We start from the raw sequence: 24,384 nt of genomic DNA, 5'->3' as shown, positions 1-24,384 counted from the left end.
CTTGGCAGATTAATGCCAGACTGGATTATATTTGAAAGCTTATAGAATAGGCCACCACCCCCCACCCTCGGTGCTTTTCTGTTTCATTCTTAAAAGTTATAACAACTGGCATTTCACACAACGCAAATTATCCCACTGATTTTTTTTTTGTAAAGTTCCAAAGCTTAAAAGGAACTAAACTAAGATCTGCATTTTTTTTTTTTTTTTTATTATTAACTTGAGTATTTCTTATATACATTTTGAATGTTATTCCCTTTCCCGGTTTCGGCAAACATCCCCTCCCCCTCCCCTTCCTTATGGGTGTTCCCCTCCCAACCCTCCCCCATTGCTGCCCTCTCCCCAACAGTCTAGTTCACTAGGGGTTCAGTCTTAGCAGGACCCAGGGCTTCCCCCTTCCACTGGTGCTCTTACTAGGATATTCATTGCAACCTCCATTTGAGGTCAGAGTCCAGGGTCAGTCCATGTATAGTCTTTGGGTAGTGGCTTAGTCCCTGGAAGCTCTGGTTGGTTGGCATTGCTGTACATATGGGGTCTCGGCTCCTTCAAGCTCTTCCAGTTCTTTCTCTGATTCCTTCAACAGGGGTCCGTTCTCAGTTCAGTGGTTTCCTGCTGGCATACGCCTCTGTATTTGCTGTATTCTGGCTGTGTCTCTCATGAGCGATCTGCACTCACATTTTGATCATCCGTCTTGAGTTTCATTTGTTCTAGGCATCTAGGGTAACTCAAGCATTTGGGCTAATAGCCACTTATCAATGAGTACATACCATGTATGTCTTTCTGTGATTGGGTTAGCTCACTCAGGATGATATTTTCCAGTTCCAACCATTTGCCTACAAATTTCATAAAGTCATTGTTTTTGATAGCTGAGTAATATTCCATTGTGTAGATGTACCACATTTTCTGTATCCATTCCTCTGTTGAAGGGCATCTGGGTTCTTTCCAGCTTCTGGCTATTATAAATAAGGCTGCGATGAACATAGTGGAGCACGTGTCTTTTTTATATGTTGGGGCATCTTTTGGGTATATGCCCAGGAGAGGTATAGCTGGATCCTCAGGCAGTTCAATGTCCAATTTTCTGAGGAACCTCCAGACTGATTTCCAGAATGGTTGTAGCAGTCTGCAACCCCACCAACAATGGAGGAGTGTTCCCCTTTCTCCACATCCTCGCCAGCATTTGCTGTCACCTGAGTTTTTGATCTTAGCCATTCTCACTGGTGTGAGGTGAAATCTCAGGGTTGTTTTGATTTGCATTTCCCTTATGACTAACGATGTTGAACATTTCTTTAGGTGTTTCTCAGCCATTCGGCATTCCTCAGCTGTGAATTCTCTGTTTAGCTCTGAACCCCATTTTTTAATAGGGTTATTTGTCTCCTTGCTGTCTAACTTCTTCAGTTCTTTGTATATTTTGGATATAAGCCCTCTATCTGTTGTAGGATTGGTAAAGATCTTTTCCCAATCTGTTGGTTGCCGTTTGTCCTAACCACAGTGTCCTTTGCCTTACAGAAGCTTTGCAGTTTTATGAGATCCCATTTGTCGATTCTTGATCTTAGAGCATAAGCCATTGGTGTTTTTGTTCAGAAATTTTTCCAGTGCCCATGTGTTCCAGATGCTTCCCTAGTTTTTCTTCTATTAGTTTGAGTGTGTCTGGTTTGATGTGGAGGTCCTTGATCCACTTGGACTTAAGCTTTGTACAGGGTGATAAGCATGGATCGATCTGCATTCTTCTACATGTTGACCTCCAGTTGAACCAGCACCATTTGCTGAAAATGCTATCTTTTTCCATTGGATGGATTTGGCTCCTTTGTCAAAAATCAAGTGACCATAGGTGTGTGGGTTCATTTCTGGGTCTTCAATTCTGTTCCATTGGTCTATCTGTCTGTCTCTGTACCAATACCATGCAGTTTTTATCACTATTGCTCTGTAATACTGCTTGAGTTCAGGGATAGTGATTCCCCCTGAAGTCCTTTTATTGTTGAGGATAGTTTTAGCTATCCTGGGTTTTTTGTTATTCCAGATGAATTTGCAAATTGTTCTGTCTAACTCTTTGAAGAATTGGATTGGTATTTTGATGGGGATTGCATTGAATCTGTAGATCGCTTTTGGTAAAATGGCCATTTTTACTATATTAATCCTGCCAATCCATGAGCATGGGAGATCTTTCCACCTTCTGAGGTCTTCTTCAATTTCTTTCTTCAGTGTCTTGAAGTTCTTATTGTACAGATCTTTTACTTGCTTAGTTAAAGTCACACCGAGGTATTTTATATTATTTGGGTCTATTATGAAGGGTGTCGTTTCCTAATTTCTTTCTCGGCTTGTTTCTCTTTTGTGTAGAGGAAGGCTACTGATTTATTTGAGTTAATTTTATACCCAGCCACTTTGCTGAAGTTGTTTATCAGCTTTAGTAGTTCTCTGGTGGAACTTTTGGGATCACTTAAATATACTATCATATCATCTGCAAATAGTGATATTTTGACTTCTTCTTTTCCGATCTGTATCCCTTGATCTCCTTTTTGTTGTCTGATTGCTCTGGCTAGAACTTCAAGAACTATATTGAATAAGTAGGGAGAGAGTGGGCAGCCTTGTCTAGTCCCTGATTTTAGTGGGATTGCTTCAAGTTTCTCTCCATTTAGTTTAATGTTAGCAACTGGTTTGCTGTATATGGCTTTTACTATGTTTAGGTATGGGCCTTGTATTCCTATTCTTTCCAGGACTTTTTATCATGAAGGGTGTTGAATTTTGTCAAATGCTTTCTCAGCATCTAATGAAATGATCATGGTTTTGTTCTTTCAGTTTGTTTATATAATGGATCACGTTGATGGTTTTCCAGATATTAAACCATCCCTGCATGCCTGGGATGAAGCCTACTTGATCATGGTGGATGATTGTTTTTGATGCTCTTGGATTCGGTTTGCCATGAATTTTGTTGAGTATTTTAAGGTCAATGTTCATAAGGAAATTGGTCTGAAGCTCTCTTTCTTTGTTGGGTCTTTGTGTGGTTTAGGTATAAGAGTAATTGTGGCTTCATAGAAGGAATTCGGTAGTGCTCCATCTGTTTCAATTTTTTGGAATAGTTTGGATAATATTGGTATGAGGTCTCCTATGAAGGTCTGATAGAATTCTGCACTAAACCCATCTGGACCTGGGCTCTTTTGGTTGGGAGACCTTTAATGACTGCTTCTATTTCCTTAGGAGTTATGGGGTTGTTTAACTGGTTTATCTGTTCCTGATTTAACTTCGGTACCTGGTATCTGTCTAGGAAATTGTCCATTTCCTGTAGATTTTCAAGTTTTGTTGAATATAGGCTTTATAGTATTAAGATCTGATGAGTTTTTGAATTTCCTCTGAATCTGTAGTTATGTCTCCCTTTTCATTTCTGATTTTGTTAATTTGGACACACTCTCTGTGTCCTCTCGTTAGTCTGGCTAAGGGTTGTTCTATCATGTTGATTTTCTCAAAGAACCAACTTTTGGTTCTGTTGATTCTTTCTATGGTCCTTTTTGTTTCTACTTGGTTGATTTCAGCTCTGAGTTTGATTATTTCCTGCCTTCTACTCCTCCTGGGTGTATTTGCTTCTTTTTGTTCTAGAGCTTTTAGGTGTGCTGTCAAGCTGCTGACATATGCTCTTTCCTGTTTCTTTCTGCAGGCACTGAGCGCTGTGAGTTTTCCTCTTAGCACAGCTTTCATTGTGTCCCATAAGTTTGGGTATGTTGTACCTTCATTTTCATTAAATTCTAAAAAGTTTTTAATTTCTTTCTTTATTTCTTCCTTGACCAGGGTATCATTGAGTAGAGCATTGTTCAGTTTCCACATATATGTGGGCATTCTTCCCTTATTGTTATTGAAGACCAGCTTTAGGCCGTGGTGGTCCCGATAGCACGATGGGATTATTTCTATCTTTCTGTATCTGTTGAGGCCCTTTTTTGACCAATTATATGGTCAATTTTGGAGAAAGTACCATGAGGAGCTGAGAAGAAGGTATATCCTTTTGCTTTAGGGTAGAACGTTCTATAAATATCCGTTAAGTCCATTTGGCTCATGACTTCTCTTAGTCTGTCTACGTCTCTGTTTAATTTCTGTTTCCATGATCTGTCCATTGATGAGAGTGGGGTGTTGAAATCTCCCACTATTATTGTGTGAGGTGCAATGTGTGTTTTGAGCTTTAGTAAGGTTTCTTTTACGTATGTAGGTGCCCTTGTATTTGGGGCATAGATATTTAGGATTGAGAGTTCATCTTGGTGGATTTTTCCTTTGATGAATATAAAGTGTCCTTCCTTATCTTTTTTGATGACTTTTAGTTGGAAATTGATTTTATTTGATATTAGAATGGCTACTCCAGCTTGCTTCTTCAGACCATTTGCTTGGAAAGTTGTTTCCCAGCCTTTCACTCTGAGGTAGTGTCTGTCTTTGTCTCTGAGGTGTGTTTCCTGTAGGCAGCAGAATGCAGGGTTCTCGTTGCGTATCCAGTTTGTTAATCTATGTCTTTTTATTGGGGAGTTGAGGCCATTGATGTTGAGAGATATTAAGGAATAGTGATTATTGCTTCCTGTTATATTCATATTTGGATGTGAGGTTGTGTTTTTTCTTCTTCTCTTTGTTTTGTTGCCAAGACGATTAGTTTCTTGCCTCTTCTTGGGTATAGCTTGCCTCCTTATGTTGGGCTTTACCATTTATTATCCTTTGTAGTGCTGGATTTGTAGAAAGATATTGTGTAAATTTGGTTTTGTCATGGAATATCTTGGTTTCTCCATCTATGTTAATTGAGAGTTTTGCAGGATACAGTAGCCTGGGCTGGCATTTGTGTTCTCTTAGGGTCTGTATGACATCAGTCCAGGATCTTCTGGCCTTCATAGTTTCTGGCGAGAAGTCTGGTGTGATTCTGATAGGTCTGCCTTTATATGTTACTTGACCTTTTTCCCTTACTGCTTTTAATATTCTTTCTTTATTTTGAGCGTTTAGTGTTTGACTATTATGTGACGGGAGGTGTTTCTTTTCTGGTCCAATCTATTTGGAGTTCTGTAGGCTTCTTGTATGCCTATGGGTATCTCTTTTTTTAGGTTAGGAAGTTTTCTTCTATGATTTTGTTGAAGATATTTACTGGTCCTTTGAGCTGGGAGTCTTCACTCTCTTCTATACCTATTATCCTTAGGTTTGATCTTCTCATTGAGTCCTGGATTTCCTGTATGTTTTGGACCAGTAGCTTTTTCCGCTTTTACATTATCTTTGACAGTTGAGTCAATGATTTCTATGGAATCTTCTGCTCCTGAGATTCTCTCTTCCATCTCTTGTATTCTGTTGGTGAAGCTTGTATCTACAGCTCCTTGTCTCTTCTTTTGGTTTTCTATATCCAGGGTTATTTCCATGTGTTGTTTTTCTTGATTGCTTCTATTTCCATTTTTTAATTCCTTCAACTGTTTGATTGTGTTTTCCTGGAATTCTTTCAGGGATTTTTTGCATTCCTCTCTGTAGGCTTCTACTTTTTTATTAATGTTTTCCTGTGTTTCTCTAAGAGAGTTCTTCATGTCTTTCTTGAAGTCCTCCAGCATCATGATCAAACATGATTTTTAAACTAGATCTTGCTTTTCTGGTGTGTTTGGATATTCCATGTTTGTTTTGGTGGGAGAATTGGGTTCGATGATGTCATGTAGTCTTGGTTTCTGTTGCTTGGGTTCCTGCGCTTGCCTCTCGCCATCAGATTATCTCTAGTGTTACTTTGTTCTGCTATTTCTGACAGTGGCTAGACTGTCCTATAAGCCTGTGTGTCAGGAGTGCTGTAGACCTGTTTTACTGTTTTCTTTCTGCCAGTATTGGGGACAGAGTGTTCTGCTTTCGTGCGTGTAGTTTTTCCCCTCTACAGGTCTTCAGCTGTTCCTGTGGGCCTGTGTCTTGAGTTCACCAGGCAGGTCACTTGCAGCAGAAAAGTTGGTCTTACCTGTGGTCCCGAGGCTCAAGTTCGCTCGCGGGGTGCTGCCCACGGGCTCTCCGAGGTGGCAGCAACCGGGAAGATCTGCGCCGCCTCTTCCGGGAGCCTCCGTGCACCAGGGTTCCAGATGGCCTCCGGTGTTTTCCTCTGGAATCAGCAATGTGTGTAGAGAGCAGTCTCTTCTGGTTTCGCAGGCGTGTCTGCCTCTCTGAAGGTTTAGCTCTCCCTCCCACGGGATTTGGGTTCAGAGAACTGTTTATCCGGTCTGTTTCCTTCAGGTTCCGGCGGTGTCTCAGGCAGGGCTCCTGCCTCACCTGGGCCCTCTCCCACGGGAGCCCAGAGGCCTTATACAGTTTCCTCTTGGGCCAGGGATGTGGGCAGGGGTGGGCAGTGTTGGTGGTCTCTTCTGCTCTGCAGCCTCAGGAGTGCCCACCTGACCAGGCGGTAAGGTATCTCTCCCACGGGTTCTGGGAGCAGAGAGCTGCTGCGGGCCGGGATCCGCGGGTGTGGGTAAGATCTGCATTTTAAGCAAGACTGTTTGCTGCTTTAATAGAGGAAAAAACCACAAAGGTGACCAACTGTCTGGTTCTACCTCACTAATAGGACACTCACTGGGACACACACTCACTGGGAAGCTCATTCACTGGGATGCACACTCACTAGTAGCACACTCACTGGGATACACACTGGGATGCATGCTCACTGGGATGCACACTCACTAGGAGCACACTCACTGGGATACACACTGGGATGCATGCTCACTGGGATGCACACTCACTAGTAGCACACACAGTGGGATGTACACTCACTGGGATGCTCATTCACTAGTAGCACACTCACTAGTAGCACACTCACTAGAAGCACACTCACTGGGATGTACACTCTCTGGGATGCTCACTCACTGGGATGCACACTCACTGGGATGCACACTCACTGGGATGCACACTCACTGGAAAGCACACTCCCTGGGATGCACATTCACTGGGATGCACACTCCCTGGGATGCACACTCCCTGGGATGCACACTCACTGGGATGCACACTCCCTGGAATGCACACTCACTGGGACGCACACTCACTGGGAAGCACACTCACTGGGAAGCACACTCACTGGGATGCACACTTCCTGGGATGCACACTCACTGGGATGCACAATCCCTGGGATGCTCACTATCACAGGCCTCACAGCACGGACACCACACTGGCTTCTGCAGCTTCACACACCCTGCTCAAAGTCCCTCCTGGCAACACTGCTCTTAAGTGGGCGTTCCTGATGTTCTAGACTAAAACAAACAGTAACAGCAGCTTGTTACTCAAGCCCATAACTCAGGCTACAACAAAGCAGATAGGAAAATTTCTCAGAGCAAATAGCAAGTCTGGTGTGAGGCACTGCATGCTCCTCATCAAGATACATGGGCTATGATGCCATCACCTGTGTGACCCTGTGTGAACCATCGACACCCGTTGCCCTGCACAGCAGGAGAGAGGGATGGACGGCATCTACTTTCCCTGGCTGATACCACAAAGCGTTTGACACAGAGTGAACTCAGGGTGCAGGCCTGTTGCTTGCTCTCATTATCATGCTTTTAGAGTACACACAAACAAATGCCATTCGTGTCTGCATCTCTCTGGTCCTTAGCATCAGATTTTTCAGCCCTGAAGGGACTACGCTCCCAAGGCATAGAACATACAGCAAGCAGCGATGACAGATGTTGAAGTGATCTTCCAGATTTCACTCTCTTAAGCTGGGTTACTAAACACAAGCAAAGGAAACAGTGTATCCATGCGACAACAACAAAAAGGTTCCGAGGACCATTTACTTTCCATTTTTCACCATGGGAAACAATGGAGCCTGAAAGTTGAACACAAGGTCTCTCATGCTTTCTGTTGAGAGCCCAGACTACAGTTTCACACATCCTGGTTCTGTTTGCTTGCCCTTTCTCCTCTATGTGTTAATGGTGCAATATCCCTCTACTAGTCTTTGACAGAAAGTGAAACAGAACAGGACCCGTGAAAACTTCAAAAGGTTTGTGGTGTACGCATACACACGGCAGATGCTCGACACTCTGTTGAGGGTGCTCGTTTCCAGGATTGAGCCTATCTTTGTACCGTGCCATGATATAGCTTCAGCTTTCAGAGATGGGCCCAAACCCCAAGGCGCTGAAACACCAGGGTATTAATGTACTGTTCCATTTATTAAGTATCACCGAGGCTTATCAAGTGGCAGACATGGCTTGCTCCAATCGAAAACAACTTATTTCTAATCTCGTCAGGCACGAGCGGAAGGTCTGTATAGAACTAGCATTACGACATGAAGTAGCATACTGCCTTAAAAATATATATAAACTTTCACGAGAAAACATGCGCAGAGGAGAAATTAAACTTAGAAGGATGAGAAGGCTCCTTTGAAAAGAGAAACAGAACAGTTTTGAAAAGACTAAGTTACTGGGAGACAAGCATCTAGAGCACCATTCAAAATACAGCTCTGGTCACCTCAGACGTCAGCTATAAATGGCGCCAGAATTTACTCCCATTGAGGTCAGGTTGGTTTGGAACTTCCTCAACTACTCTTTGGCTTTGTGACACTTTCTGGGCCTTTTCCCATGGGGACCCCTATCCCAGGTCAGCTCGGAACTGCAGTACCTGACTATTATAACCACATAGGCTCGTTCAGGCTTCTATACTGTGTGTAGTCATTCTAGACGGCTAAAGAAAACAATGACGACCAAACGTGCAGAAAATTGCCTCTGCATACTAATTAGAAATGTCTCTTCATAATGAAGACATTCAGGAAAAAGAAAGACCTCCCTACCTTAAACACGTCCAGCTGCTGGTTAATTGCGTCTGTCTCTGTCCCCACGGGGCCCTGGGACTCTTCGTGTTCTTCAGCCTTCTGGAGCAGGGTGGAGAACTCTTCCAGCTTGCGGTGGAACTCTTCGAGCTTCTCCGTGGCCCCACTGACCTGCTCCTCTCTGGTCTTGGCTCGGTCCAGCAGCTTGTTGCACTGCTTGCTCAAGGCTTCTAAGTCCCTTTTGACTCCGATAAGGTCAGGAGAGGTCTCCTCGGTGGCTAGCATCATCTTGCAGGTTCTGTTGGCACTGTCGTTATTCGCGATGAGGGCTTCCAGCTTCTTCAGAAAGGTTTGCATGGACGCCTTTTGCTTTTGCAGTGTCTCCGCGTCTCTCCCCACCGGAGCCATGCTATCCAGCTCGTCATCGAACTCCGTAAACTGAGAGAACATCTCTCGGATGGTATTCTGGAAGTGGCCGAGACCCTGCAGCTTGGTTTCTAAGAAAGAACACTTCTCGTCCACCTGCTGGCTCAGTCCCCTGTGCTCTTCGGCTAACGTCTCCGCTTGCGACAACACGTCAGAGGTTCCCTTTGGGTCTGTGGCTTCCATCACGAGGTCCTGAGCAAGCCTTCTGGCCGAGTCTACCTGATGCTTCAGGGTCTGCAGCGACTTCTGCTGAGCCTGCAGCATGGTGAGGTGCTTGTTGCTGCAGGCCTGGGGTCCCAGGGACTGATAGACCTCTAGCTGTTCCTTTGTATCCTGAAGCTGCCTTTTGGCGTCTTTGGAAACTTCTTGAAATTCCTTAAACTTCTGGGCCATGTTCTCCAGGGACACCTTCTTACTTTGGAGCTGCTCGGTGACGACGTTCACCTTCTGGATCAGTGACTTATTCCCCTCCGTGACCGCTTCTTTATCTACCTCGCAGACGCTGAGCAGGCTATTGGCTGAGTTGTTCAGTAGTTCCAGCGTTCCAAAGTGGTGGTCCATTTCCTTCTGCAGAGTCTTTAACTCGGTGATGGAGCGCTCTGTGTCAGCGGGATCCAGGGAGAGCTTTACGCTCTCTAGGCTGTGCTGACACTTGTCTACCCACGGCTGCAGAGTGTCCACCTGCTCCCTGTATCTGAGGGCTTTTTCCAACGACTCCTTCAGCTTCTCTTCCCTTTCTTTCACCTGCTTCCTGAATCGGTCCCAGTCTGTTTTGATGGTGTTAAGCTGCAGCTGCAGGGCTGCCTTCTCCGCCCCCTGTGTCTTCGACAGCAGGTTTTCCCCTTCTGCAACCGTTTTCTCATAAATGTTAGACTGCTCGGTGAAAGTTTTGCCGAAGTCTTTCTGCGCTTTGAGTAACGACTCCAAGACATCCAGCTTGGCGGATATCAGGGGAGAGTTCCTCTGCTCTTCTTTCTTTGCGTCAAGCCACGCCTGAAAGTCCTTAGACATTTGCTGAAACTGGTGAGAGCTTGCGCAGGCTGACTGGAGGTGCTGAACATGATTCTCTGGAAGTGAGACCACGGATGCAGTATTGTAAGACTTTTTTTTTTAACATTATCTATTAAAAACAACAACAAAAACCTCCCAAAGATGGTATTACGTTATCCTAAAGCAGACCTTTAGCACTGAACCATAAGCGAACTTGAGCTATTAACAGGGGTGGTGGGGGAAAGAGACACAGATACAATAGGAGGCCACTGGGGCAAGAAGGCAGCTATGAGGGCAAGACAAAGGCTGGGGAAACAGGTATAAGTGAAGGGACAAAGTGTGGACACAGCATACCAGACCTGTTCTCAGACTGTCTTCTCCACGTCAGAACGATCAATCAACAACAGTACAGCTCTGGGCTGTCGTCACCCACTCACTTCTTCTTTTAATCATAAATACACTGCAATTATATATTCCCCTCCCCCAGCCCCTGCCAGATCTCTCCACCTTTCTACCCATACAACTTTGAGTGTTTCCTTCTCTGTCTAAAATAAAAATAGTAAAACAGTAAAAACTAAAATAATGAGCAGTTGGAAGGTGGTGGCACACTCCTCTCTGATCCTAGCCCTCAGGAGGAAGAGGCAGAGGCAGGCGGATCTCTGGGTTCAAAGCTAGCCTGATCTATAGAGGGAGTTTCAGGACAGCCAAAGTTACACAAAGAACAATAGATAGATAGATAGATAGATAGATAGATAGATAGATACATAGATACATAGATAGAAAGAAAGAAAAATAGAAAACCAGAAGAATCAGTAAGATAAAAAATATTAAAACAATATGAAACACACACACACACACACACACACACACGCAACACACACACAGTGGGGTGGGGGCAGGGGAGATATCTATGGAGTCTGTTTTGTGTAGACCACCTATGCCCAGCCATGGGTCCTCCCCTGAAGTGTTGCTAATACCTGGTAACACTCCCTGGTAGAAAACAGATTTCTCTTTTCCCAGCAGGTATCAATTGCAAATGGCTTCTTGGTCAGGGTGGGACTTTGTGTCCACTTCCCTTCTCAGTGCTGGCATTTTGTCTGGTTTGAACCTGTGCAGGTCTTACGTGTGCTGTCAGTAGACCCGCTTCATGTCAAATACAACCCACACCCCACTCGTCTGACTTGTCCATATTCTGGGGGTTTATGTCATTTGCCAGGTATGTCCAACTCTGAGATCAGGCCAGGACAGTACCCACACAGAGCGTATGTACTACACTATGCTGTCCGGGTGCCACAGAAGTCTCAAATGGGTACAGTAATCAATATAAAAACAGAGCCAATTAAAAAACAAATCAGATCTGACCAGAGGCAAGGGCTAGATCCCAGCAGGACTTCTGAAACAGAACGGACCAATGAACCATGTCCTTCTAAGGCAATACCCTTGTCCACTCTGTTGCATTTAATAAGTGCCAACCCATTTGTCACATAATTGTCACTACATGTGAGAGAACCTAGAGAAATCCACACAATTCTCTACAAACCCTTTCTGTGACACCTCATACAAAGGAATAGCAGGAAGAAGGACACAAATCCTTTAAAATAACCATGGGTCTCTTTTTCTGATGAAATGAGACAATGTAACACAGCAAAGGTGTCTCTGCATTTAAGAAAAAAAGCAACAGAGTTAAAGCCATTTGCAGTCTGTGGACTGCGTGTAGAGCATCTCGGTCTCATCCGTGCAGAACGTCTACACTGCCACAGAACTGCTGTCCATGCACCAGCGCCCGCTGGGGCAGGGTCCCTTTGCAGTCACGGATTATCACCAAGAGCTCGGAAAGCAAGACCAGGGCGCTGATTTCTGACCAGTAAATAGGTATAGAAAAAGAGAGGCCAACCTGTCTTTTGTTCAATATCCTTAAAGGACTTTAGGATGCCTTCCAGCTGCCTGCTCAGTTCTGCTCTCAAGTACTCTTCTCTGACCAGTGCCGACAGGTCCTCGCAGAGGGTCTGGGCCTCCTTGATCTTCGGTGTTTGCTGCTCGATTTCCTGCTTCAGCCTCTGGGCCGCCTCCAGCTGCTGGTTCACGGCATCGGGCAGTGTGCCTGAGATGAGGCTGCTGCTGAGCTTTTCATCCAGCTCCGTCAGGGTACCGGAAAGACTTCTCAGCAGGCTCTGGTACTGTGTGCTTTTGACAATGGCCTGGTCAATCCAGTCGCATCTGTCCCTCAGTTGCCCTGTTAGGTTGTCCCACTTCTGGGTCACAGCTGCCAGTTGCTCCTTTACAATCCCATGCAAAGAGGGGTCTTCCCCAGGGCTGCTCAGAATGCCCTGGCCAGCCGCTGTGAGCTGTTCGTACTGCGGTTTCCGGGTGTCGAATTCTTGTAGCAGAATCTAGGTTAACCGTGGCAAATAAACAAAGGGTTGCGTAGTTAATTATAGGAGACATAAATGAATAAATAAATTTATTTGTGTAATGTATATGAATACAATGTAGCCGTCTTTATGCACGCCAGAAGAGGGCACCAGATCCCATTACAGATGGTTGTGAGGCACCATGTGGTTGCTGGGGATTGAATTCAGGACCCTCTGGAAGAGCAGCCAGTGCTCTCAACCGCTGAGCCATCTCTCCAGCCCTAGCAAAGATAAATTTAAGAACCTGAACATAAAGGAATGGCACCCAAGTCTCTACTCTGTCTGGAATTCTGCTTTGATTTTTCCTACTGTTTGGAGGGCAGTGCGGTTATCTGAAACTAACTTATAAAGACCCTTGGTGCGGTTAACAACTTGTTAAAACGTAATAGCAGCATTCAAAGGGTTAAGTAGAATGGTATTAGCCCTGGCCACTGGAAAGGCTCATTCACAAGAGAGGCACTGTTGCAGAGTTCACACCACCACTGCCCTGCTTGCCTTGCCTGGATCATGCTTTTGTCTTTCTCAGCTTTAAACGCCCGACTCCACAGTGAAGAAAACGCAGCAGTAACTTTATTATAAAAGTTTTGATTTCCCTAAATAACGGACTGACATTTATACTCTCTATCATTCGAGTTTTAGACATAAACGTAGAGGCTCATTGTGACCGTCAACAGAAACGACTCCCAGATGCCTCCTTGTAGGGCACTTAATCTTTTATTTGTATCTTTATTTTATTTTATTTTATTTTTTTGGTATTTGTTTACCTATTTGTTTTGGGCTGCCAAGACTTCAAGCAAATATTTATCCAGTTATTTCCTTTTCGTCTCTTTGTCTTGGCTCTCTTTATGTTATGAAGTTATGAACTAGAACATGTAACTTTAAACCGCTGGATCCTGGTTACACGTTTGACTGAAACGAGACGCTCTTCTCTGCTGAGGCCGCTGCTCGCCCAGTAGTAACACAGCTCAAACCACCACAGACCTCGAGTTACTGTGCCCATCTTAGCCGCTGTAGATTTCCTTTCCCCTGTGGGCTTCTTTGAGGACTAGGATTTACCTGATGTACTTGGGCTCTAAGGCCCTCTGCTCCCTGAGTCTTTACCCCCCTCGCCTGCCCTTTGTTCTGCCTTCTGCTCAGGACTGTACTGTGTGCGTCCTTCAAGTCTCCATCAGAACAAATGAAGCCTCAAAGGATAATTTACGAACACTACAGTATAGCTTCACCGACGCTTGGCCGATCCGTTCATCTTTCGGGGATGCCTGTGGTCGCTTTAGTGGGTCTGCAACAACCCCAGGGTGACGGGATACGTGGAGGATCTGCCTCATGTTTGACTCACGCTAACGTGTTTACACTGCAAACATTTGCCCTTCGACGTCAGGGGGCCGTGTCCCAGCTGATGCTTGGGCAACGCTCACCTGGGCCTGCTGCTTCTGCGTGTTCAACATGTTTGGGTCAGTGGACAAGGGCCCGAGCACGCTGACCATCAACTCCTTCTCCACGAGCCACTGCTTTAACTGGGCCTCTGTGGTCTGGAACTGGCTGAGATTATTGGAGGACTCTTCCAGCTTTTGTTGCCTGTCAATGGTTAACTGGTTGAGCTCTTGCCACTTAGTGTCTGAGAAAAAGAAAAAGGAGGAAGTTGGCATTTGTTTTCATTCCCCCCCCCATTCAATATCACCATTGGACAACTGTAACTATGTATTCAAAATGATACCTAATAGATGGTTTTCCTTTTTTTTTTTTTTTTTTTTTTTAAACCACCCTTTGGTGTTGGGATGAAAACCTAGGGCCTTATTACTGGGCAAGTATGTAACCTGTAAAGCTACATCTCTTGCCCTTGTTCGCCTCAAGCTTGTTCACATCTGGTAACTCTCCTTCCTATTAGTTCTAACTTAAAAGAAGTACTCGTGTGAAATGACACAGGGGCTACACGTTAGATCACAAGCCCGCCACTCTAAGATGTCAGTCGCTGTGAGGTGCAGTCTGGAGAAATTCGCCATGGCCATCTGTCCTTTGTGCCTTGGTCTCAATAGGGTTGGATTGGAGGGGACTGCAGAGGGGGCAGGGAGAGCAAGCTCCAGAGCCCAACTATAGAAGTGAAAATATGCCTTCTGCAAGGGCTCTTTCTCTGAAGGCTTACTTCCCATCATGCTGTGCACAGCAGCTCTCAGAATGCCTTCCATGCTCCCCCATCTCCAGCCCTGTCATGTAATGTGGGTCTTCCCCATCTGTTCCTAATGCTATCTCTCCCACCTCAAGGCCTGACCATGGCCTCCATGGTCCTGAGCCTCTCTCTCCTAGTAATGCTCATTCTATAGGATGACTGGTCTCGGCTTCCTTCTCTACACTAACCCAACACCTCTGTTTCATTCCTCATAATAGCATTACGGATCTAGTAATTGTGTATTAACTCATGTATAAGTAAAACAAACCTCAGGTTCCTGTCATCTCACATTCTTTCTAGAAGTTCTTATACAGTCAATAAATTGTGCGTGCTCACACACATATGGGTGTGCACATATATGGGTGTGCACATATATGTGTGTGCACGTGTGCATGTATTTACTAAGCATTGAGTCTAGGGCTTTGTGAATATTATGCAAGATCTTTGTGAATATTACTTAGCTACACCACAACCGCAAATTAAGAAAAAAAAAATCCTCAGTTAGTTCTAGGCAAATGGCTTCCATATTTGAGTATTTACCCTCAAGCATTCTATTAAATTTGCTCAGCATCAACCAACTGTTGCAAAAGCTACAGTACGGAATCTCAGCTGCCCCGTGAAAGGACACATCTACTCTTATGACTATGGTGTGACACTGGCTTCTAGAGCTGGACTTGAGAACTCGACTGTGAAGTGGCAAAGAATACTCTCTCTCTCTCTCTCTCTCTCTCTCTCTCTCTCTCTCTCTCTCTCTCTCTCTCTCTCTCTCTCTGTAATGTGAATGGGAGCACAGGTACCCTTGGAGGCCAGAGGTGCTGAATCCTCCTGGAGCTGGAGTTACAGGTGGTTGGAGCTGTCTGATTTGGGTGCTAAGAACTGATCTCAGGTCCTCTGCAAGAGCAGTATCCACTCTTAACCATTAAGCATCCGGAATGACTCTGGATGGCCTGTGGGAACCGTGAGTTGGCTTGGCGTGGCTGCCTTGAGAGGTATGAGTCACAGGTTTTTCAGGTTACAGTCTGTGGCTCCTGGGGAGCAGTGTGCCTTCCAGCTGTGGACAGACCAATGCACTCCCTCAGGCAGTGAGGCATTCAGGCTGCTTCGTGTTTCTCAGATTGTCCCTCAGTAGTCAAGGAAGCATGGAGACTTGACAGGACAATTGGTCCTGGACATTAATCTTCTGTATCCCGTTTAACTTGCAAACTTCATTGTAGTCCCGGCAACTACAGCTGTGTTGACCCTGGCAATTGCTATCATGTTGTTATTCTGATAGAGCAAGTCTTACTGCTCTTGATGAAATTGTCAGTCTTGCTCTGGCCCCTCCAACCCCAGCCTGATTTCATCCCTTGTGGCCATAGCTTGGTGAGTAAGCACAGGCGCTCATGTTGGCCCTCTGACCTGGAGACCATCTGTGATGTGCTTAGTGCTGCTCTCTACTGTGGACTACATCATACTTTCCTGAGACCACAGTGCTGCCCAACTAAGTTGCTATAGAACCTCCTGGAGGGATTGTTAACCCCCCCCTCCCTCTCCTATTTCTCAGCAGCAAGCCATTTGATTCTAAAATAATTTCCCCTAAAAAAAAAAAAAAATCCCAATTCCCTACTCAAATCCTTCAGTCAATAACTTTCCATCCTCTAGATGATAAAATCTGAAGGCATTTGGAACACCCATCCTGTGGAGTTTATACTGAGATTAACCCTTTAATCTAGCCCCGATAATCTTAACATTCTCCCCAAAGCAGCACGTGTCCATGTAAGCCACACCCAAGCACCTTCTTGTGACATCTCCTATCCCTGTCTGTCATTCTCAGTCCCCTGGGATCTTACCCTCAGGCAGGAGGCCTTCTTTCTGGCCCAGGTTCCACAGAGCATCCCTCTTGAGGTGAAACATTCGAGGCAAGCACTGAAGCCCACCTATCACCCCATAAACAGTAACTGCTTGGAGTGACTGGTTTATTTCAGAGATCGCATGTGCTTTAAAATGTGTATGCGTGCGTGCGTGCGTGCGTGTGTGTGTGTGCACATGTGCATACTCACACACATGTGCACACATGTGGAAGCTGAAGGACACTCCTGGCTGTTGTTCCTGGCGCTGTGCTGTATGCCTTTTCTGTTTTGTTTTCAGCTATGAGACGGGGTCTCTCATTGGCCCAGTACTTGCCAAGTAGGCTAGGCTGTCCAGATAGCCTCTGAGAGAGAGAGAGAGAGAGAGAGAGAGAGAGAGAGAGAGAGAGAGAGAGAGACTCTGTCTTTCTCTGTATACACATGCATGTGCACGTGTGTGTGCGCACTCCATGTCTGCCTTCTCTGCACTGGGATTACGAGCTGTCTCATCATGTCAAGGGCTTCTGCATGGGTTCTGGGATGGAACTGTCCTGATGTTCCTAAGTGAGGCAAGTACTTTACTGACTGAGCTGTTTAACAAGCCCCAAGAGGTTGGTTTGTCACTTGGCACAGTACACTAAAGAACAAACCTCAATACAGTAGGGGACTTTTATTTAATGGCGTCCCTCTATAGGAGAAGTTCCAATCCTACATAATCTGACTGGCAAGACTGTTAACAAAAGCACTCGGGATGGAGAAGTATCAAAAGCATCCGGAGGCTCTGTAGGAAACGCATACTCTTCAGCCCCAACACTACTCTCAAACGTCAGATCATACTCTCCTCAAGGAATTCTGCTATCCCTCGGAGAGCCACTGACGTAGGGGGGAAACCATGATGCAGGGGATTCTTGAGTCAGATTCGGTCACCTTTGAACATTAAGAACACACACTTGTGGGGTTGGGGATTTAGCTCAGTGGTAGAGCGCTTGCCTAGCAAGCGCAATGCCCTGGGTTCGGTCCCCAGCTCTGAAAAAAAGAAAAGGAAAAAAACAAAAAAAACCCCCCACACACTTGTGTCTAAGCTTATGGTGCCGAAAACTAATGGGAAGAAGGTCTGAAATAACTGTAGTGGGATACCTGGAAGTCAAGCCGTTCCGTGGAGCAAAGGGATGCACTTCCCACTGCCCACACTGCGGCTCCTAGGCAGACACACCCTAACTTACTGGAACTTGGAACAACAGAATAAAGTAGGAAACTCACTTCCTCGTTCCTTAGTCTTCTTATCTCACAAACTGAAGAGAATTCTGTACCTCTGGGAGTGTATAAGAAGACGAGATGGGAGGGAAGGGGGGACCGCCCTGTATTCCTTCAACACTGGCTTGAGAGAAAGAAGAGCTGAGGAGACAGGAGCCCCGGAAGTGACCTCACAGAGAAGGAGCCTGCCCTTTACAGGTGAATGGAAGAAAATATAACGCAGCTCTCAGAGCAAAATCCATAATTTCAAGTAGAAAAAAAAAGATTCCGAATCATTTATAGAAATCCAAGAGCAAATGAGACGATTGGACGTTCTCTGAAGAACATTCTGTTGACTCTGAAGGCAGCCGAGTGCCCGTGCGCCCTAGCACACGGACGGACTCACCCATCTCTGCCATCGTCTGCTTCCAGGACGGCGCCTCGGGAGCCTCCGGGTTCTCCTTCAGAAGCTCTGCCAGTTTGTCTTTCAATTCTTGCACTTTGTTTACGTTTTGCTTCAGTTCTGCCTCAAACGACTAACAAGGAGGGAGAAAACACTAATCATACCACACAGAAACTACGGCATCAAAAGCCCAAAAGCATCTCCTCCCCTCTGGGATGACCCCCGAGTCAAATGCTGGCCTGGGCGAGGACCTGGGTCATGCAGCTGGTAATTATTCCCCCACCACCCCCCCCTTGGCCATCTTCAATTGTGAGATACAGAAACATACAGAGGAACACTCTATGGAGGTAATGACTGACGCCTGGAATTTCTTGCTTTCAAACGACTCTGGGCAAAGGCAAGCTGATCTCAGCGAGGCTAGCACATAATCGAATCAGCCTTAGTAATGGCCTCCAGAGTTTGAGCCTCTACTTGAGATTCCACATGGTGGAATTCAAATACGGGTTGATAATTCGCCTACATTTTTGTCACTGCAGTGAGAAACGGCTTTCCCAGTCTTGACAGCTATAGAAATGCTGTCTGTTAAAGAGGATGGTATTAGCTGTCCCGTCTATTGTAGACAAGATAGGCCCTTAATATACTTAGCTTGTAACTAAATCTTTCCCAAAAGCTGACTAGTTAGTATCCCAGACTTAAGCTAATTTAAAGATGGCAAAGTCACTCCTATCCAACAGTTTGCTCCTTATAATAGTGTCAGATGGCCGGAAAAGAGACTCTTCGATGCCCCCAATCTACAGAAAGACCGATTTTAACAAAGCAGTAAACTTATTTGATGAAGGGTCTAGGAAGAAGGCAGACGGAGCTCATGGCCACCGCCCGGGGCTGCCCGGGATAAGTTCACTCTGTGTGTGTCTTCCTTCCGCACACCCAGCCTACCTTGTTCTGCTCCACCTGCATCTTCACGGACTCGGTGTCTGCCGGGGTGGGTGTCTGGTGCCATCTGCTGGCTGTCTTGTTCATCTTCTGCAACCACTGCATCATTGCGCTCGACTCCTCCTGAGCCTTTTGCAGCTTCGAGAGCTTGGTGTTCAGCTCCACTATTTTGTCCTTGAGTAAGAGGCCCAGGTCTTCGTAACTGTGGCTTATGTCAGTCATGTCTGTTTTAATAGATGTTAAACCTACGAGAAGGGAGGGAAGAATACCAACACACGCTGAGGGTTGTGGAGGGGAGCATTGGATTTATTGTACGAACGTAGCGTTTTCTTCCATTTTGACACTGCTAAGCCCAGCTACAGTGCACCACAGGCCTTAGGGTAGGGAGATGAGCTCATGCCGTTACTGATAACAAGTAACTTGGGAACACCACGTAACTGTCAAACCTAACGGGCAGCACGCTGAAACCGTAAGCTTAAACAGAATGTACTTCCTGGGCACCAAGGAGCAAGTGAACAAGAAGGAAATAAAACTGAGTACTGAGGTGAAACAAAGGTTCGTTTATCTCAGGGGGACAGTTCTATCAATATATTCAAGGACACGGTGGGTGACCATTTTAACTCAAGTTTAAGATTTCGACGTGCCCTCTACAACATCAAATTCCACTAATCAGGGGACAGATGAAGTTACTAAGTCACCTTTATTTGCCAAGAAATCCTGAGTATTTGCGTCTGTTCCTTCACCATTTAGTATTACTCCACCTGCAACAGAAACAAAACAGAACAAAACCCAATAAACGAACAACCCAAGGAATGAAGTAACCAGATTGCCCTAGTATTTCTGCCTACTACCTATGGACGGCACTAAACAAACCGTCCTCAGGAGTGGTCATTCGAGGACGCCACTCTCATTCGTACACTAGTGACACACTGTCGTACTTTCTGCTGTTCATCAATAATCAAAAGCTGATTCCCAAATTAAATTAAACAGGTGAGGTACTCTATGCTAACGCCATTTTTTTTTCTTTTTTCTTTTTTTTCGGAGCTGGGGACCGAACCCAGGGCCTTGTGCTTGCTAGGCAAGTGCTCTACCACTGAGCTAAATCCCCAACCCCTATGCTAACGCCATCTTAATGATAAAGCAGAAGATAAAGGTCCCCGGCAGTATGTATTAAAGACAGCAAAGTAACAGGGAAGAAAATGTCTGCTTTGCCTAACACTAAGGATTGTCTGTGGGGTTTACACAACATAACCACAGGCTTAATGAAGGCAGGATGATTTAAAAAGACACGAGGGAAACTTTTGAAGGCAAAGCCAAAACGAAAGCCTATTGCTCAGCCCACATATGCCGGCAGAGAACACAGGGCTGGTAGTGCGTGGGCCTGGGGTAGGACTCTCCTGACTACTAGCCGTGTGCCTGGAGAACTAATGAATGAGGAACTAACGGATGACGCTGATGGGTACCATGGCAGCTAACCTGTAAGAACGCCGTGGGAACCATTCAGAGTTAACCCACTGCCTACCAAACAGAAACCCCTTGGTGAGTCGTAATAGCTATTTGTCCTTTATTATAACCATCTGGGATTGGCATGTCGCCATAACCACAATGTTAATAAGATCCAACTTTCTCATGCTAGCATCCACTGGCTGTCTATCAAAAGAGAGAGCCGCCCATGCAAGAACAATTAATAGAGACATTTAAACATCTGAATTGTCTCTAAAAACACACACGCACACAAACACACATACACACACACACACACGCACACAAACACACACATGCACATGCATGCACATGCATGCACGGATATTCAAGTGCATGCACAAGGCATTTTACAAGGAAGTGAAAGCGCCCTAGAATCTCCAAACGAATGGTTAAAAGTCGAGCAGAGAACACCAAGTGAGACGACAGATTTTATTCCAAATAGAAAGGAGACAGGAGGAACTAAGATAAATCAAAAACAATAGAATTCCTCTTCCTAAGAAAAATCAACTTGACGTCTCAGGAAATCTGATTAGGGCAGACAGGAGAGAGCACTGTAGCATATATAATACGGGCATTCCTTGCAAAGGGATTAATAGAGTGGAAAAAATGGCTGTTTGAGAAAAGCGCAGCTGGAACACGGCTGTCACTCACAATGGGGACAGCTGGAGGCCTGGTCAGACTAGATAAACCAGAGGACTCACAATGGAGATGGAGATCGCCCTTCTGTCTCTTCTTCAACTTAGACAAAACAAACTGAAACAAAACCCCTCCGTAAAGTACGCCTTACCAAAACACTATATTCATAATAATTTAATTTGGGAACCAACATTTATAAGCAACTCTGGTCTTTGGCTGAGAGGAGTGGAACCAGCCAGGGCTGAGGCTGTGATGTGAGCGCAGTGGCCAACAGGTTGCAGGATCAACTGCTTTGAGTACAGACAAGCAGCAGACAAAAGGAGAATCCACACAGCACAGACGAGAGTCCACACCCTTGCCTCTCCCGTACCAGGAAACCAAATCCATGTGCTACATAGTGTGAGAGGAGAAACAGCTCAAAGAGAGCTTCACCATCTCCACATAAATAAATACAGTCAAACCCAAACAGACTGCAACCGTTTTCACTATTACCTTCTTATCCTTACCTGGTTACATTTGATTTGCAGTCTTTAATAAAACCAAACATTTTCCCATGACAGATTTTTTTTTGGGGGGGGAGGGGGTTGATGTGTGTGTATGTATATACATGTTCCTGTGCTTGTGGCTGCACATGTACAGGTGTTTGTGCTATGCATGTGTCTGCTCCTGCATGTGGAGGTCCAGCCTGGATGCTTGCCATCTTCCCAAATTGGTTTTCACTTTACTTTCTGAGGTAGGGTCACTTGCCAACCCCAGAGGTCAGGGATTTGGTTGAGTCTGGCTTGTCAGCTCGCTGTGAGGATCTCCAGCCTCTGCTCCTGAGTGCTGTGATTAGAGGCAGAGCACCAGGCTCCCTCGTGTACAAAGCACGCATGACGACTGGAGGTCCAGACTTATGCTTGCACAGATTTATCGGCAGAGCCATTCTCCCAATTCCATGACAGATGTCTGTGTGCTTGTAAGAGTTAGTCTTCTGACCTTTTTTTACTTTGTATTCCTGAGGTGATTTTTTTTTAATTTAATTAATTTCAAATACACAAAAGGGCCGTGAGAGAGCGAATCCTTACAGACCGATCATGAAAACAAAGCACGTACCTGATCTGGCCGCCGCTATGGCCTTTGCAGGGCTGATCAGTGCACTTAGCAGGTTACATAGTGAGACCCCACTGTTGTTTGCTTTGTGAATTTCTGGGGTTTTCAGACTCCACTTTTCTTGTAATTTCTTTAAACACAAAAACACATCATCTTTCAGTCTTCCGAGTGTCTTCAAAGTTGTACATTATCATTGAACTTCTTAAGCATATTTTTAAGCAACAATGACTGAGGGCCCTGGGTGACTGTTAACACTGTTGGCAGAGGAGAACGGGGCAAAGCCCATTCTGTGTTCTGCCCCCAGCCACAGTGGGAAGGCAGGCTGTGTCCTGGCGCCACGGGAATGTTCCAGAGTAACTGTCAACTGTAAGTCTGTAGGGCTATACCAGGTGTGGCTTCATCATAAGGTATGTGACAGGACAATAAAAAATAAAACACGGGTGTACAAAAATTCCACCTCACGCTGAGTTTAACTACTAAAATTTCAATGAGTGTTGAAGCTACAGGGTTTCACTGTGAGGAAATCTGACACAATCAGCCATAAATTTTATGACTTAAGTCAGACAGCAAAATACTTATACGCTATATAGGCAAGACATTCAAATAGCTGGCCTTCCAGTACTGGCTAGACCCTGCACGTGAAGACAAGGATCTCACTACTTGGGGAGAAGAAGGTATTAAAAAATGGAAATTAAATTAAGATTTGATAAAGAAGGAAACCTCAGTATTAGGGAGGCTAATGATGCACTACGTATATTTTTTTTTATAAATGACATTAACAAAAAGATATGTAACTCCTTGAAAAGATCAGCTAATCCCATTACTAATTTCCACAGACCCTACAGGGCGTTTATGAGACCAGCTGGCTTGACGTTAGACTAAAGGACCCTATGCTTCATCACCAACACAGGCGAGCGGAAGTTGGTATTAGGTCTAACGAGCCACCTTGGTTTCCTCCAGAGATCTTTCCAAGTCCTCTGCGCCGGAAGAAGGCCTCACGATGGGAACCTGCTTGGTTGTTTCTTTTATCCACGTTTTCAGGGACTGAGCAAGGTCGTGGAAAGCACTCAGCTGCTCCTGACATGAACTGAGAGCTTCTTTTCTGATGAACAAAAATGAACCAGAAGTTAAGCTCCAAAGGCCAGCTATGAACCAGTGGTCGCTATTCCCGAGTCAGGCTCAACCTGTGTCAGCCAGGACAACTCTTCCGTTACCAGGCTGAAGTTTTCCAATGTGGCAAATCAGCTAAGTGACTACGTGCTGATTCCTTAAGCAAGCTCACAGAGAAAGAGAGGGAACAGTCAAGAAGTTCATTACTCATAACGGTACTCTCTAGCGCTACATAAACTCTAGTGTCTTGGACAGGTATGCGCCGCTGACTGAGGAGGATGCAGGTCATGTCAAAGGATGTCTTAGCTCGGCACTTTGGAGGGATGACAGTTCCACCTCTCCAAAGAGATGTAACCCAGAGACTGGAGTTTTAACAGGCGGCTCACCCACCCCGACCCATAAGAAGCTCCACCGTGAACCCTACGGGCCTTCCTATGTGCCAAGCACAGGGCCTGTGAAGACCGTCACACTTGACGTGTGAATGGGCTTTTTGCACACGTGACGTGGGATGCAGGAGATAAGGATGTGTTTCGGCTGTATGAACTACCAATGACTACATGGTGCTGATGTTTCAATAGTCCACTTTTTACCTGAATTTAAAATTGGAAGAGATAGCCTAGATTGTGTAAGACAGCCAAGAGCATGTCTTCTGTGACCGGTTTAGAAAGAGAACTCGGAAGTTTTGGGTAGAGAATTCTACGGAAATAAAACTAGGCGAGAGATAAATAACCGTTCTAAAAAAATCTTTTGGGGGCTCTTTCATTCATAAAAATCGGATGTGAGTTCTAAATATAATATAGAAAAATGTGAAGACGTAGAATAGAATCATGTTGACTCAAAGGTCAAACCGGGCCACTTCTTTGTGGATTTGTAGCTCATTCCCTAATTGGAGAGAGCAAGCTGTTATATATTTTTAATAACTTTATTTATGTTCTTTTTAAAAATTGTATGAGTATTCTAGCTGC

At 45.2% G+C, this 24,384-nt stretch overlaps 1 protein-coding gene across 6 annotated transcripts in view; it reads right to left on the bottom strand.

Moving 5' to 3' along the window:
- Positions 1–24,384, bottom strand: part of Dst (dystonin) — a 396,852-nt gene that overhangs the window by 77,238 nt on the left and 295,230 nt on the right. For all 6 annotated transcript variants that reach the window (XM_032900894.1, XM_032900896.1, XM_032900895.1 and 3 more), the window contains 8 exons: positions 23,255–23,411; positions 22,313–22,439; positions 19,795–19,857; positions 19,100–19,341; positions 18,167–18,296; positions 13,953–14,152; positions 12,021–12,516; positions 8,732–10,203 (listed from right to left, as the gene is read on the bottom strand). In XM_032900894.1, coding sequence (XP_032756785.1) covers positions 8,732–10,203; positions 12,021–12,516; positions 13,953–14,152; positions 18,167–18,296; positions 19,100–19,341; positions 19,795–19,857; positions 22,313–22,439; positions 23,255–23,411 — 2,887 coding nt within the window. The remainder of the gene's footprint in view (positions 1–8,731; positions 10,204–12,020; positions 12,517–13,952; positions 14,153–18,166; positions 18,297–19,099; positions 19,342–19,794; positions 19,858–22,312; positions 22,440–23,254; positions 23,412–24,384) is intronic.

This window comes from Rattus rattus, chromosome 4, assembly GCF_011064425.1.
Source record: "Rattus rattus isolate New Zealand chromosome 4, Rrattus_CSIRO_v1, whole genome shotgun sequence".
In the NCBI taxonomy this organism is placed as follows: Eukaryota; Metazoa; Chordata; class Mammalia; order Rodentia; family Muridae; genus Rattus; species Rattus rattus.
Note: the sequence above shows the minus strand (reverse complement) of the source record. Positions and strands in the feature narration are given on the sequence as shown.